Source organism: Corticium candelabrum, chromosome 12 (assembly GCF_963422355.1).
Source record: "Corticium candelabrum chromosome 12, ooCorCand1.1, whole genome shotgun sequence".
Lineage (NCBI taxonomy): Eukaryota > Metazoa > Porifera > Homoscleromorpha > Homosclerophorida > Plakinidae > Corticium > Corticium candelabrum.
In genome coordinates, this window is record NC_085096.1 from 5,834,986 (window position 1) to 5,851,716 (window position 16,731).

At 40.5% G+C, this 16,731-nt stretch overlaps 1 protein-coding gene and 3 long non-coding RNA genes across 4 annotated transcripts; 3 read left to right on the forward strand and 1 right to left on the reverse strand.

Annotated features, from left to right (window-relative positions):
• The first annotated feature begins 531 nt into the window (after nucleotides 1–531).
• On the forward strand, nucleotides 532–1,008 carry LOC134188377 (uncharacterized). Its single transcript, XR_009971319.1, has 3 exons — nucleotides 532–575; nucleotides 656–724; nucleotides 781–1,008. It is a non-coding gene; the product is annotated as an uncharacterized LOC134188377 (long non-coding RNA).
• A 4,234-nt stretch (nucleotides 1,009–5,242) lies between these two features.
• On the forward strand, nucleotides 5,243–6,512 carry LOC134187646 (NADPH--cytochrome P450 reductase-like). Its single transcript, XM_062655798.1, has 6 exons — nucleotides 5,243–5,353; nucleotides 5,413–5,580; nucleotides 5,639–5,788; nucleotides 5,960–6,090; nucleotides 6,260–6,351; nucleotides 6,409–6,512. The coding sequence occupies exons 1-6, from the start codon at nucleotides 5,243–5,245 to the stop codon at nucleotides 6,510–6,512; spliced, it is 756 nt and encodes a 251-aa protein (XP_062511782.1).
• A 5-nt stretch (nucleotides 6,513–6,517) lies between these two features.
• Nucleotides 6,518–6,898, forward strand: LOC134187832 (uncharacterized). The gene is made up of 3 exons (XR_009971171.1): nucleotides 6,518–6,544; nucleotides 6,710–6,803; nucleotides 6,869–6,898. It is a non-coding gene; the product is annotated as an uncharacterized LOC134187832 (long non-coding RNA).
• A 6,446-nt stretch (nucleotides 6,899–13,344) lies between these two features.
• Nucleotides 13,345–13,942, reverse strand: LOC134188106 (uncharacterized). Its single transcript, XR_009971263.1, has 2 exons — nucleotides 13,485–13,942; nucleotides 13,345–13,418 (listed from the first exon to the last, which is right to left on the reverse strand). It is a non-coding gene; the product is annotated as an uncharacterized LOC134188106 (long non-coding RNA).
• Between the last annotated feature and the right edge of the window lie 2,789 nt (nucleotides 13,943–16,731).

Consider the following 16,731-nt stretch of genomic DNA (forward strand, 5'->3'; position numbering starts at 1 on the left):
AGTTCCGCATGTAGAGAGGCGACCCGATGGTACGAGTTCTGCAAGTGTTGCAACACCTCCTAGATCTACGTACCTACACCACTTCGGATAGACCTCTACTACGAAGACCTACGAAGTAACATCGTTACTAGACGCTCGTAGCTCAGACTGGGTTCGGATTTCCCAACTATTCGTAGCGTACTGCAGGTATGTACACACGGATAAGTTCAAGTTCAAAGAAAACAACAGAACCGCAGGCTCCACCAAGGGCGGCATTTAGCGACTGTAGACTAGCAATTAGCGCGTTTAGAGACTAATCAGCTACCACCCAGAGGCTCACAAGATGTGACCGGTCTGCAACATTCGTACTGGATTGAGATAACAATGGGCGTCAAGCTGAAAAGGCGCAGCTGAACGGGAACCTTCGCTGTAGCCAATCACCATCAAGCACTGTTCACCTACGCGGGCACTCACGGACTCAACTGGCAGTTCAACGGTCTAGCTGTTTTGGCGGTGTAGCGACGCCGGGTGCAGGAGGATCGCCAATTTGGTCTTCACAGTCCAGCGACAGTCAAAGACGTGTCCCTACAGAAAAGGTAGTTTGTCACTCCAGCTCCAGTAGCTGTTACCACACTGCATGGTCACCTAACCCACCTCAAAACAGAAAACTCGATAGATTCTTCACGCTAGAAATAAGATGGAGCTGGGACTGAGGCTTTTGGAGAAGATTAGAAAAAACATACAGGTACCCAGACAAGAGTCTTGTCTTTCTTGTCTGTGTTACTGCAACTGCTTTATTAGACAACGATGAAATCTCCGCGAATATAGGCCTATTGCTGAGGTCGCTCATGATAGTGATTCACAACCCAGGCAAGAGAAAAATCAGAACCCAAGTGAAAATGCAGACTGACAACCACAGCGTAAGAAGAAGGCAAGTTCTTGTGGAAAACATTTCTAGACTGGGTTTTTGCTAAGGTAGAGTGCGAATGTCAAATAATTGGTTAGAAATATAATCAGAAATCAAAGAAATCGCGGTCAAATGGTTCTCAATCATGTCTCTAGGCGCATGATCGTGACCTAACCCCGTGCATGCGATTCTCGTGCGTTCCGCATGCGATTATCCGTACGTTCCGCATGCGAATGAGGTCCCAATTATGTAAATGAGCTACGCATGTGCGAGTCGACCCTCATCGCATGCGTTTCGTATGAGAGTCGCACAAAAATTTTCTATATGCAGCCTCTGTTCTACGAGAGAGAATTTTCAACTGCAGCAGACAGTTGTCTGGCATTACTGGGAATGAACAAAGAGGACATTGCAGCTGATAATGCATGTCTTGTACAAATATTTACTAGCTTTTGTGACTAAATGTGGAATTATCATGGTGTACTGTGAAGCATCAGGATTGATTCAACAAACTTTACTTTAATGTTGAGTACATAGCATAGCATAGCAGACTAAACTAACTCCAGCAAGCAAACGTTGAGAACTTTTAGTTCAACAGATCAACCAATATCTGTTTTGTAACTAGCAGGCTATAACATCTAATTCTTCAAAGCTTGGTCCCATTTTGTCGGTTAGCGATAAACAGGCGACAACCAATGTCTCTACGGTTGCTGGAATACGTCTGGTTGCTGTCCTTTCAAGAGTGATCTTTGAGCACACATAGGTTTTCGGTCTACCTTCCACCATATGTGTTTTTCAGTCACAAGCTCAAACAGAACACATCCGTATGCCCAAACGTCAGACATCGTACTGTATTGTTGAAGGTCAAGGACCTCTGGACTGGAGTACAGTACTGTTTCCATAAGACAAGCTGTTCCAATTTTTGTAAAATCTTGCAACGTTAATAGCCCCTAGTCACACACATAGGCATGGTAGCTACCAGATTCAACCTACAAGAAATGACTATGAACAATTGATTGATATTTAGAGGTATAATGCAAGTAGCACCAAAACATTTGCTGGTTTGAAATCTTGGTGCATGGATTATCATTGGCTGTGCAGTATGCATGTAGTGCATTGCAGCAGCAATTTGTCTGGCTATGTATGTAGATCTTCTTTGTATTTGGAATCTTTTGTTGTGTTGTAGCCTATTTGTTAATAGATAAATTTATTACAAGTCATGACAAGGTAACAAAAGATGTGGTTATTGAATCTCCTTACTCCTTGTCTTTGAAAGATGAGTGAATTCAAATTTCCACCCCTGATGAGATTGGTGGCTATTAGCAATACGTCATCTTTTCTAGCCCATGCCAGAAGCATCACTATATTTGGGTGCCTCAAATTACTAAAAATGAAATTGACAAACAATGTCAGATTGAACCTAGTTATGCTAGTTTATTTTGTACAAATTAAATACTGACATCAGTATCGATATTTCTTTTGTGGGATATAGCCTGTGCCTGGTTTCAGGGTCGAGGTAAACAAATTTTATTGCAACATCTGTCTTTTCCAGGTTTTTTGCACAACTTCCCCGAATCCTCCTTTTCCTATGGTTTTCTTTAATTCTAAGAGTGTGGTACTTCTAGACATGGTTTTATGCTTTGTTGTTGAGAGTGGATGGTGATAGTCTGGACTTCTGCATCCACATATTTCACTCCAGGCTGCATAGAACTGTCTACTCCCGCGTCAACCAAGGCAGAAGATTCTTCCTTCGTGACAAAGCTGTAATAGAAGAGAGTACTGTATATTTTAGAAGAGCGTGTATTATAATTAAGTTTAAGCAAAAATGACAAAACAAGCTTAATAAATTATTAGTATTAACATAGACCTCTAATGTTTCTATCAACATCAGTGCCTTAATTTCAGTGTGTGAAACCTTCTGTTGATATTAAGGAGAAAAATAAGACAAATTGTATCTAATTATTTAATTAACTGACAGGGTCTATTTACAAATGTGTACAAAAGTATAGCCCAAATTGTGAATTTTTATAGATGCACATATTCAATGTACTATTAGCTGCCATACAATGGAGCTCTTGCAATTTTGGGCTTATTTTCAAAATGATAAAAAGTTAATTAAGTGATACAATTATTAACTAATTAAGCACTTTAATAATAATTAGTTATTTAATTATTATTCAAATTAATAAAACAGGATGTCGAAAGTAGATCTTTGAACCATCTGTAAAATGAGTCAAACTTGATTAGTAGACAATCATTGCCAATGGTTATATAGATAGTTAGACATACTCACACGCAGCCAAACAGTTTGAGAACACAAACCTTTCTTGTACAGGCTCAAACTGTGTTCTCTTTCTTGAGTGTTGATGGTTAGTCTCCTAGATTACAACAACTGCTCACAACAAACTTATTAGCAGTCAGCGGAACAGACACACCTGTCTTCAGCTCCTGTCTGTTGTATCTTGATATCTGATCTAGTGTATGACCAATTACCGCTATTACAAGAATCAATCATATACTGGTTGTCATGAGCAAACAGGTGAACAGACAGACAAACTTTTGTACATGTTCATATCTACAGGCTGTAAAGCTGGTTGAATTGGTGGTCTTTCAATCCTTTGACTGCCTGATGAATCAGAACAATCATAATAGTCAGTGAAAAGGTTTGGAGGAAGTTTAGGAATTCTTTCTATTCGTACAACATGTAAAATTGCTAAACATCACATACAAAACTAGTAAAGAGGCATGTATACTTGATCTGCATATATTCGACGACGACGACGACGACGACGACGACGACGACGACGACGACGACGACGACGATGATGATGATGATGATTGATGATTGATGATTGATGATTGAAGATTGATGATTGATGATAGTGACAATGGGCCTGCCCCTCCTGGACTAATTGTTTTTGATGCTGCTTTGTATTTTTTCAAAATCTTCCTTTTCAACTTGTTTTTTGACTGTTCTTCAGTCTGCTTATAGAAAAAGATAGAAGCAGTTTAGTCAGTGCCGTGCTACAGTAATCGAGCTTCGAACAACCTTAGGACATAGCGCTAATGTCAGATGGTCAGCTGGTCATTAGGCCGTTTGGCTAGTTTGTATTCTCCAATAGTCCAATTAAGGCACTGAATTCCTGTCACACTGCATAATGTCCACATTGTTTACAGCTGCTCCACCAGCTGTGGTCAATACATAGTGGTTTTGCTCTTTTCCTGGTGAAAATAAGAGCTCGGACACTTTATCATACACTTCTTCATATGTCGCTGACTTGGGCAAAAGGAGTTCGTTTGTTTGTGTTACTGAACGTAGATGAGAGTTGATGTAATCCAACAATGTAACATTGACCTACATACATGTCAATTAGTACACACACACACACACACACACACACACACACACACACACACACACACACACACACACACACACACACACACACACACACACACACACACACACACACACACACACACACACACACTGTAATGCAAGCGTGAGTGGAGATGTGGCATATACTAAATATTTATGTAAATGGCGTGAGTGCCAACGAATACCACTGTTGTTGCCACAAAATATCGAATGCTGGACTCATGGGTTAACACTAGAATTGTCGCTTTATCTTAGTCTAAAACAGGGTTCTACACTTAATTAAGTACTTAGAAGCCACTGTAGGTGTTGCCACGACCTGTTAACAATGAAATTGGGAATAATTCTTGTTGCTCTGTGGCAAGAGGGCAAAAGGAACTGCATCGAATGGCTATCATTTCTACACCTTTAAAGCTAAAATTAATAAATTAGAGATATATGTAAATACCAGCGGACCAACTCATTTCCAAGTCTTTTGTGTCAGTGCACCAGTTGTTATGCATACGAGAGGGTCTTTTTTCAGTATTTGTTGCAGAGGCACTGAGGCATGTGTGTAATGGTTTGCCTCTAAATGTCTTAGAAATCAGACTCTCTGCAAATGTTGCCCAAAGATAAGCAGGCATTTGTATTGTGCTGCTGTGCAGTGGCTATTGAGGCATGAATGGGTTTCATTAGTTCCATTAGGTAAATGACAGAGTGAGAATTCAAAACAAAAAGAGAAGAATTCTTGCATTTCGAAGAGATCGCTTGTGCTGCTTAGATGGCTGCAGACTTATCACATAATTCGATACTAGATTTGGTACACACACATCAGAGCTGCATTTAGGTTAATTGGCAACCGTGTGGCTGAAGTCGCAATAGTATGCAATGAAAAACGATCGACATTGTAGTATAAGCTTTCAAATAATGTGTAGGCTATTCTTGTCTTCGTATTCGCAGTTACAAGTTAAATTTTTATACAGTATGGTTGCCATATCGGTACAATGCTGGAGATCATGCAAGTGGCCATCTACCCTACCAACAATGCTGCAATAGTACAGAAGCTTGCTGATTTACTTCAATTCGATTTGGATCAAGTTTCATCAGTGTTGATGGTTAGCAATCAGTCCTACTCTGTGTCTAATAGACTTTCTGTCATTTGCTTGTTCGCTAGAAGAATCCATTTCCATGTCCATGTTCTTTTCGAACAGCTTTGTTACATTATGTCGATATCACTAGCCCTTCTCGAACTCACGTTTTAAAGGAAATTGCTAGGTATGCTTCTGTCAAGAATGAGATCGATACTCTGCTTCAGATGGGATTTGGATCAGAAGAAGGAAAGGTGGGTAAAGGTATGTGTATATACAATGCTCAATTTGCTCTGTAATGTTCTATTTTAGAGTGAGTACAATGAGTGGGTTATTAAGGACCATCGCAGTATTGTTGAAGTGCTGGAAAGCATGCCTTCTGTTCGTCCTCCGATTGATCATGTACTGGAACTGCTTCCTCGGTTACAAGCTCGTTGCTTCTCAATATCTTCATCTCCAAAGGTCAGCGCACAGAATGAGTCGACAACAAGCATGAAAAATGCCATGCAGACGACATTGCATTGTGATTTACATGTGTACTATATATACATGGTGGTGTTCAGTTGTGTGTGTACAACTTTTCCAAACTACAGGTCGAAACTATGATATATTGGTTGGTCAGTAGTATTGCAGATGTATCCAGAAACCATTCACGTAACTACAGCGTTAGTGGACTACAAGACAAGGATTGGGCGGTGTGTTGAAGACGTAGCAACATCATGGCTTGCCATAAAACGACTCAGTGGTAAGAAATTTTTGTACAGGTAATTGATATTTGTAGGATGATTAATTTTTGTAGACCACAGTCCTACTTTTGACCCCAATACCTGTCACGTGCAGTAGTACGGGAAAGCGTCTGGAACCGAGGCTAGACCACAGTCCACCCAAGGTGCTTATTTTTGTTCGCAAGTCAAACTTTTGTCCACCCATTAGAGCCATTAATCCGGTCATTATGATTGGCCTTGGCACGGGATTAGCTTCGTTTCGTGGATGTATACAAGATCGAAGTGTTCTTGTGAAGAAAGGTTTATGACTCTTCTGTAGGACCATGCAGACACCAATGATAAGATATTTTTGTGTAGGTCAAAAGATGGGAGACACATTGCTGTTTTGGATGCCGAAGAAAATCAGAGGACTATCTGTATATAAGAAGAACTCAACAGTTATCTGGAGGAGGGAACATTGAAAGATCTGCAAGTAGCTTTCTCAAGAGACCAGGTACTCCACAACTTGGCCAATATTAGTCTATTCAGGCTGAATTGGACGAGCAAGTGGGTAGTATTGCAGGGGGATAATGTTATCTTGGCTGGGGTACAGAGGTTTAATATCTAAGGAGGCTGCATAGTTGTTGTGTTATGTGCATTAAAAATCAGTTTGTTTCAGTAGGATCACAAAATACATGTAACTCACTTGCTTCAAAATTGCAAGGAGACGGTCTGGAAGCTTGCAAGTGATGGTGGACACAACTGTGCTAGTGGTGAGTACAACATGCTGGCTATTCGTTGACTATAATCCAAAGTAAATTTGATGTTTCTGTTTTAGTGATGCCAAGTCTATGGCACGGGATGTGCATAATGCTCTAGTTAAAATTTGTCAAAATTGTGGGAAAATGACTGAAGCAGAGGCAGAAACGTACATCAAGACACTGTCTACCAAAGGACGGTACTCAGTAGATGTGTGGCTCTAATGTTGGCAGACTGGTAGGCTAAATTGGTCGGAGATTAATTGTAGTCTAAGTTTCCTATCCTGAAATACAACTGTGCTCAGTTAATATGCATTTTGTGTGCCAGCATTTACTGCAGTGTTCTTGTGGTTTACTTACATGCATTTCTGCACGTTACATGCGCATTTCTGCATGTACTTACTGTGCATGTAGACTTTCAGTCAGGATGGAAGTCAGATTAGTTAATCACTGCTCTATGTGTGATATGCTATTTGAGATCAAACGACAAGTGTCAATTTGCAGAGGCAAGCAATATCTGAAAATGAATGAAACCATTTAATTAAAGTCAAATTTCTAAGGTAGTACGTAAGGAAAATAACTTAAATTTCTAATAGTGCTCCACAACTGTAAAGTACACAAACTGTAAATGATGATGACTAGGTATGTCATAGAATCACTTCAAGAATAATTCCTGTTCTGCACCATGCCTAAAAAGGATCAGAATCTTGTATACTACACGAGACTACGCAAGGTATGATAGTCTCTATCTTTAATTAATAGGGCTCTGCAGAAGAGGTACGTTGGAATGACAAGGTATCAAGGTGTTGAATAGAAAAGAAAAAAACCCGAGAAAGTGATAGCTGGAGGTGTCCGGGATTTAACTCGAGACCCTCCGCACCTTCCGCGCCAGTTGCAAAGCGGACGCTCTACATAGGCTGAGCTACACCCCCCTCAGATGATAAACGACTTCTAAATGCGAAGTATAAATCTGTCACCAACAATTTCTCAGCAGCACCGTATCTGCAAAATCAGTTTGTTTGTCAACAGTTACTGTACAGAGTGTTTGTGGCGAAAGTCTCACAGCTTATGATGAAATTGTTGCTTGTTACATAACACCTAACCTTCTTACAAGATTGACTTGCAATTATATCAAAACTTTGCAAATTACTAAATTCCATTACTAACTAAAAACACGTTAGCGTACTATACTGTTACCAAGTAAGGTCATTACACGCAGCACTGTGTTTAGTCTATGTAACTCAGAGTTTCAATGCACTGAAGAGTTGTCCTCAAACAGTTTGGAAAGTCTGTCACCATCATCACTTGTGTGAGATGAGCTCTAAATGTTTGAACCTTTTTTGGTATACTTTTCAAAAGATTAACTCTTTTGATTGATGCATTGCAAACAAATTTGCTCTCAAAGTAAGCCCTGAGCTCATGAGCCAGCAACAAACAATAGACTCTACAGCATTCTAGTGAAACGGCAACTCCACCCAAGATTTTATTGTAAGCAGATTGTGAGGGTGCAACAGCAGCTACACCTGTATGTGCAACGTTTGTGATGGTTAGAGCTGCTTTCATTTCATCACTGGCAGCCATGTCAACTAATCTTCGACCATCTCTTTGTTTGAAGTCAAGAATTCTCTTGCCTAGATAAAATATATGTCACCAATATGTTCAAAATACGTAGTACTAAGAGCATGTCTACCGCCTGCTTTCACCAGCAGTTTCACAATTTCTGTGTGTCCATTGTTTATTGCATTGTGTATAGAAGTAGTGCCATCCGGAACAGAAGTCAGAATCCACACAGTGCTAGTACGTCCGTCTGCAGGAGCCTACTCATACTACAAATTAATGTCCGAGCACAGAACATTGTTGCCAACATTCATTATTTACATAATATGGACAGTCCTGATGCAGAAAATGAAGCTGTAAAGAATCAATGTTTGACAAACAGTTTCTCATCTATCTATCTATGGTCAATACAACAAAAAGGATTTTATGTCAGTGTCTAGACGCCGGATTAGCGTTGCACTTCAGAAAGGCAATGCTAAAGTTATTCTAAGGAAGCTGGAAAGACTAATTTATGCTTTTTCTTCGCTTGACCTTGCTTTCACAGACGTTCAGTCTTACGTTCATTAGAATAGACAGCAGTTTTCATTAGTCTTTTGTGCTAGAGAAAGAAATTATTCAATAAAATCTATCTATCTATCTATCTATTTATTTATTTATTATTTATTATGTTATTGATTTATTTAACTAAAACTAAAGCCCGCTTACATGAGGTCCACATTCTGGTCCACTAGAATGTGGCCCGGGCTCAACCCAGGCCCACGTAATCCCCAGCCAGACCCTGTTTTGCTTTTACACATGCACATGCCATCGTTTTCATCCCCAAATAATAAGTCATAGGTGCACGAGGTCTGGGCTGCCAATGAATCACAATTGTGTGCATGCTACTCAATGATGGGTGAATCTAAATTTGTGTCTTGAACCTGACTCAACATTTGAAAGTGAGCTGTGCCCACGAGCGCAAGACCCAGCTTGGCCCAAATAACTGTCATGTAAACTCGGGCTCGTTTTTGTTCTGGGTTCTATAACATCGATACCGGGGCTTTACATTTATCAAAAACAACTAAAAATGCAGCCACTTTGAAACTCCAAATGTCTGGTTTGGCTTATCGGTAATTGTTTGTACACCGTCACAAGAAACAATAACTTTTTGCTGTTTTTGCTGTTTTATGGTAAGGACTATTTGCAATACAACATCTGTCTAATTTATCAACAATCAATGTAACTGTTTCTTGCGCAACAAAATTCCTACAAAGTGGCAGACTTCAATGCCACCATGCCGCTGCATCAAATGTACAAAAGTAAATGTGGAAATAACAATACTGGCCTAGCACACAAAAGCATTTTATGGTAAATGTAGACTTCATATCACAAACAACAACAAAAACTCACGTGTTGTTTTTACCTCCAAAGTAACTCCCTGTTTCATCAACTCTTTTACGCATTGTGTATGTCCATAAAAGCATGCTTCATGTAGAGGAGTCCACCCAGCGTGATCACAAGTATTTGGATCCACTCCCATTTCCAGGAACCTAGAGCCACAGCTTGAGCATCACCACAGATGCATGCGTACTGAAGTGGAGTTTCACCTAATCAAATTATTTGTAGTTCAAATAAGAATAAACAAAGCAAAACAATAAGAAAAAACATCATTGTTGTTTAACTGCTACGTTGGCTGGTTTATCTATTCACATGAATGTCTGTTGTCAGTTTCTCAGTCAATAAAATATCAAAAATACAAATAATATACTTGCTCAAGCAATCCCCCGAAGTCAAGTAAGCAGCTTAGCCTCATCCCTAACTATGACGAAAAGTCTATTAGTTGCACATTTTCGCTAAGTAGCAGTTGTCTGAAAAATTTCATGACGAACTTTATGGCTATAGAAATAATCTGTTTCAACTGTCTGGTACATGTAGCAAAATGTTGATAATTATGTTACTGACAATATGCACCTGTTTTAGCATTGATCCACATTGATTAGTAAATTGTGTTCGCCGGGTTCTTGAGCATCATGTTGCCATTCCATACTTCACAAGATAGTTGCTGGCAAACAACTGGAGAAAGGCTTACTCAAACAACGACAAATAACCTTATCAACACAGCCACAAACACCTGATCTGATAACAAAATTTTGCTAAACTGTTGACAACCACAAATGTCAGATTGCTGGTATTTAGATCTTTGTCCCGACTGCTGTTTTGCTCCTAAAGCCTGGTTCACAATACACCTCTTGTCGCGCCACGTCGTGTCAAAGGAGACCGTTTCCAACGCGACGCAGCGTGTTGGATAGGATTTTTTCCATTCTAGCGTCCGAAACGGTCTCCTTTCATGTGACCCCACGCAACGCGAAGCGAGGTGTATTGTGAACCAGGTTTATCTCTGTCTGTCTGCCTGTCAGTCTATCAATTGATTTGGTCTTTGTGGTGATATTTACTGGCAAATAAAATACTGATTGACACACAATTCATGCATTTGTCAATATATTTGCCTCTTCATCACCCCAAACAATCACAAACTATAAACCTTTCTCATTTTTCTTGTTCACTGTATTCTTTCTAGAAATTTTCTTAGAAACCAAGTTGTTCTTACGTTGTCCTCTCTTTGGGCTGTTAATGACTTTGCCATACAAGAAGCACAATACTAAGGCATTACTATAGACATCAGATTTTACTCACACTCCAATTTCTCCTAAGACCGCTCCCTTCCTCGTTTTAGTATCGTTTGGCTGTTGAGAAACATGTGGCACAGATTTGTTTGATGACCAGGATGGAATCAAGAACATGTGATCAGTCAGCTATAAACACAACTATTTATCAATCAAACACGAAAGCATTCATTGATATGATGTCAAATACTATAGCTTGCTTCTTTTACTATTACAAATGAAACTGAGACATAGTAAAACTAAAAACAATCTATAATGAAATCACACAACCAATGGTGTGCAAATCGTAAAGTGTACTAATAGCAGCTATTCTGAATTGGATGGTCGAGTGCCCATTTTCATACTTGTCCACAATTTTGGCAATATTGTAATATTCTAAAAATTTCATATTGACACAAACAGACAGACAGACAGACAAGTTCCAGGCCCTGTGGCTGTGGAGTAGATTAAGATGAAAGTAGCTTGAACATTACTCAACAATTGTAGAGGTTTGTAGTAGCCATCATAAACTCTTAACTTGCAATTTATCAAATATATGACAGACAGACAGATCTCACAGTTCAGACAATGAGAAGGGCAACCAAATGCCCCAGAATTATTGGACTATTGAAGGAAGAAATTTGCCGTCCAACTCCAAAAATGTAACAGCAAGACCCTAATAAAGAAGTTCTCATCTCTCCTCAACGAATACAGCTGCAGGAAGACTTCTCAGTGGACAGTCAAACATTTAGAGACCAGGACCATAGATCCCTTTCGTCTAGTCATAATGTGTTATGTGTATTTAGTGCGTATATAGTGTGCATTGCAGTGTTAACTAGTTTTCATGTATGTACTAGATGTAATGGACACATAAATTTATGAAAACTATATGTATTGATAGACAGACAGACAGACAGATATAGCTGTGTTACCTTTACTGATACTCACTGTATGGTAGTATTGATGTTGAAAATAAAAAGACAGACAGACAGACAGGCTAAACGCAATCCCAACTTCGGAAGTGTTTGCACTTGACAACTACGAATTTCGTTTGGCGACCTTCTTGAGATTGGGCTTGCCCATCCACCTTTCCGATTGGATGACCACAAGTAAACTGCATGTGGAGCCACCATAGATGGCAGTGGGTACAATCTGTTAACATGTAAATCTGGTGGTGGGCCAGTTTGGTCACATGAATTCATCAACTTGGTCTGATTGTCTTTGAGAGCTAAATGTGAACCACCGAAGAGAGCCACGACATCGCTATTCAAATTCAAATGATAGAGCAGACATTGTGGCATTTGACCCCGACAAGGGTTGCAACGTTGACCTGGATATAGCTCTGGCACACCTTTGGAGCTCTGATATTTTTCCAAGGTCATCCGAGTCAGATAATGTTGCTGCAGGAAGAAGAAAAGAGAGAAAGAAGGCAAAATATGCAACGGAAAATCTAGTCTCGCGTAGCCAGACTCGTTTCCGCCGCGGCCTCCCCGGCGAAATGGGGTCTGGTGTACGGCCTTTGATGTCGCTGTGTGCCGCGTAGCCAGAAATCGGCTATCTAAAGACCGGATTTTGTTTCTTAGACGCTTTACTAAAGACGAGACTGGTATGCACGCAATGCAATCCTATCTCAATAGCTTCTCTTGTTTCGTAGAGAACAACTCGAAGACTAGAGCTAGAGCCGTTGCTGTTTGTGAAATCTGCATGTCTACGGCAGCGATTAAACGCGGCCGCGGGGACGTTGACGTCGACAGGCTTCGATTTCATGCAGACATGATCGACGTCGTACGATGTAGCGTTGTGCGCTCGTGTCACAACGGAGACTGAATGCAAACGTACTGGATGGATGCGAACGTACTCAGTGCTCTTTGCTGTTTTTTGACGTCTAAAGCGACCGCATACAGTCCGGATATCTGGAAGGGCTTGGAGCTGCATGACGTCATCGAAACAAGATGAGTCGTCTTTCTGTGTTTGGGTAATCATTTCATGTGTTTTGTGCTTTGCTTTGGTGAACACATACAGTAGCAACCAGGAAGAGACCACGTTGACAGAAATGCTGGACGTCCCAAGGTGGTACAGATTCGATGTGTTGTTTGGAAGAGCTAGATATTACTCGTGTTCCTGCAGCGTAACTTCCAGAGTATGTGGAGCTCCAGCGAGACTACTTCCATCCAACTGTTTTCTCTTGCTCAACAAGGTGATAGCATCTGATGGTTTCATCAAACACAAAAGCACGTCGACATGTCAGACAGTTATGTTTCATTGCATGATTTATGATATGCACGCAGCGCTACATGATCTAGAATTTAGACAGTTATTACAACATACAGTTATTTATTTCACTGGAAGGTCAAAGGTACAGCAGTTACCACAGTCACAACTAAGTGCACAAACATCACAACAACCACATCCTTTTCCTGCACTGTCTTCACTACCAGCAAATAGAAAATCAGCAAATAAGCACTTCCTATAACAAGTTGTAAAATTTTGTCCATACTTTTTCATCGAGGATGAAACTGTCCTGTGCAGATGTCCATATACAAGCAGTGCAGTTGCTGTCAAGCCATCTCTTCCAGTTCGCCCAGTCTCTTGGACATAATCTTCGATGAGTCTTGGAGGACTCCAATGAACAATCCACCTAATGTTGGGAATGTCAACACCCATCCCAAATGCTGTTGTGGCTATCAGAACTCTCAATGTGCTGTCTACTTTACTAAATGACATCAAAAATTTTCTTTCACCTCGACTATGGAGCCACTCGAATACATATCAACTAGACGAAATTCTTGCAAATCAATACAATCTGATGGAAATGTATAGTGGGATCCCAACTTTGATCTGAGTAGAAGATACAGTGACCAACTGTTGTCTATTTAGTACAAAAGATTTAGTAAAAAAACTCTAGACTAGCTATATATGGACTACCATGTATGTATATCTATGAATACATTCATGATGATCATGCAGTATACGCATGCAGTGTTGATCTTTACGTAAAGGTTACTCAGGGCCAGGCAGATATCATATAATGTAAGTAGTAGAGACTTGCGTGTTCCACAGATTGACATGCAGTGTCAGAAGTGAAGTCTGCAACCCGTACGACGTCGATCATGTCTGCATGAAATCGAAGCCTGTCGACGTCAACGTCTCCGCGGCCGCGTTTATCGCTGCCGTAGACATGCAGATTTCACAAACAGCAACGACTCTAGCTGTAGTCTTCGAGTTGTTCTCTACAAAACAAGAGAAGCTATTGAGATAGGATTGCATTGCGTGCATAGCAGTCTCGTCTTTAGTGAAGCGTTTAAGAAACAAAATCCGGTCTTTAGATAGCCGATTTCTGGCTACGCGGAACACAGCGACATCAAAGGCCGTACACCAGACCCCATTTCGCCGGGGAGACCGCGGCGGAAAGGGGTCTGGCTACGCGAGACTACGGAAAATCTACCAGGTGGATCAACAGTCAGTTTCATTTCTTTAGTTATAGAACATTTTGGACAATGAGGTGAGATGGGAAAAACTTTCTGGAAAGACTAGCCAAGAAGTCACGTGATGAACTTGGTCGACCTAATGCTGCTGAGTTTCTGGATATCTGAAGAAAGAGATTCTCAACTCAACTTCAGAAGTGCAACGCAAAGGTCATCATGAGAAACATCTCAGCTCTGACAAATGACATTGACTGTACTGTAGATTGCTCTACCGAGTTTTTCAGCCACTAAGTTGGCTCCAGGTAGTCTGCATTGTTCTCTTTTATTAAGTGCTACATGTTTGTTTGCTTTTAGAATCTAGTCCTAGTAAACTCTCGTAGTTACAGAACTTTATATAGTTACCTTGCTACTTTATATAGTTACCTTGCTACTTTATATAGTTACCTTGCTACTTGCTACTTTTACCTTGCTAGCATTGTATTATAGATGTATGTTTGAAATAAATGTTATTTGACAGACAGACAGACAGACAGAGCTATCTTCGCTGTCTGAAGACAACAGATGTGACCTCTTTGCCACCCAGTACTTCAGCCATCAGCTGGTAGAAAAATTCTAGACAGAAATGCTCAGACAAACTGCTCACAATGTCAATACCGAAGTCAACATTTCAGGTGAGAAGTCATCTAATGTCTGTAAATAAGCAAATTTAATTTAATAGACACAGAAATCAGCCACTGAAATGATACATAATGACATACAACTACACTGTACGCAGAAAGGCACCCAAACAGATCGACCAAAGAAATACATATATATGATCTACGTATATGATCGATAGCCTCGTTGCCAGGCTCACGTGAGTCAGGGACGAGGCTACATGATCGGTACATGTGACAAAAACACACCTCAGCAACCTGTACATTCTGCATCCCATTGTTTGTTAGATTTTCTAGGACATTCTATCAAAAATATTCATGCACACACACCATGAACACTTAGACAAAAGTTACACACTAACCAAGATCTCGTTTTCTAACATCCTACTTGAATGAGACAAGGCCTTTTTCTTTGATTTATTATGTCCAACTGAGGTTAGAGCAGAAGAAAATGCCATTATCAATTAAACAATAAACCCTAAGCAGGATCACGTAGATCTAGCTCGAATAACAAACCGAAAACCTGACCAAAGTACATTCATTATTGCATACGTCAGATCCCAACGTAAGTGTCCTTTTTGCCCTCTTTTGGATGTGTTTTGCCTCAGTTGCAGCTATTCTCTCTAGACAAACCACTTGTATAATATACAATCGCAAGCTAGCAATAGACAGAGACAGAAAGTTGAAACATAGGCTGAGATCCAGACGACCAGAGTAAGACGCGAATAGACACGAATAGACACTGTGTGTTTGATTAATTAATTCATCATTCCTACCCTCCTTTCTCCATCCATGCCATCACACATTCATTTGTTCAGTGACGTTATATAATATAGAAAAACAGCCGTCCTAACTAAACTAGCTTACTGATAGCAACTTCTACCACTCTAGCGGGGTAGAAGTGCTTGTCTGGGCTCCAATTAATAGCAACGTACTCTTTGACCCACTTCAATAGAGTCAAATGGCTCGTCAAAATTTCTTCTAGGTTTTTTATCTTCCATGTATTGGTCTTCGTCAATCTGCTCTTCTCTTTATCTTCTAGTAGGAACTCGACTCTAACAACCGTTACAACTTCCGAACTGTTTCCTAAAAACAGCACAGCAAAAAAATGAAAGAAATCCTATACAGATAAAGAAACTTATAAGAAAAACGCTAAAACACTATGCCGCCCCATGAGAAGGTTTCCCGTCGAGTATAGTATTGTAGTCTTGTCCCATTTTGTAGCCTTGCTTACCAGACAGTATGTATATATGTTCCGTACCGATTTGGAACCGCCATCCAGTTCTAAAACGGGACGACCGGTTCTAGAACGAGTTGTCCCGTTCTAGAACCGGTCGGCAAGATTGGACGTCCCGGGCGAAAAGTCCCGGAAGAGGTAAGACACCTGCGCAAGCGTAAGAAAAAGGCGCAGTTTTTGTCATGCTTGGTCGTTCCGCCATCATTTTCCAAGAATACCTCGATGAAACCTTTCCAGTTGATGGCGGACGAAGCTCCTCTGGAGAGAGAGGTAAGGCGAGAATTTGGACGGAGAATCGTGTGCCATCTGAAGAGTCAGCCTGATGAAGACAAAAAGTTTCGATCTTCGTCAAGTATTGCAAGGGCGATGCCCCCAATCCTGATATTGAAAGGCCCCTGTTCCGTCGTCCTTGTAGACTTGAGACAT

Bases quoted from the DNA above. Each gene is read 5' to 3' on its own strand.
- LOC134187646 (XM_062655798.1), top strand. From the start codon at position 5,243: ATGCTGGAGATCATGCAAGTGGCCATCTACCCTACCAACAATGCTGCA. The intron at 5,581-5,638 runs GTGGGTAAAGGT...GTTCTATTTTAG, and splicing joins TTGGATCAGAAGAAGGAAAG to AGTGAGTACAATGAGTGGGT. The intron at 6,352-6,408 runs GTTTATGACTCT...ATTTTTGTGTAG, and splicing joins AAGTGTTCTTGTGAAGAAAG to GTCAAAAGATGGGAGACACA.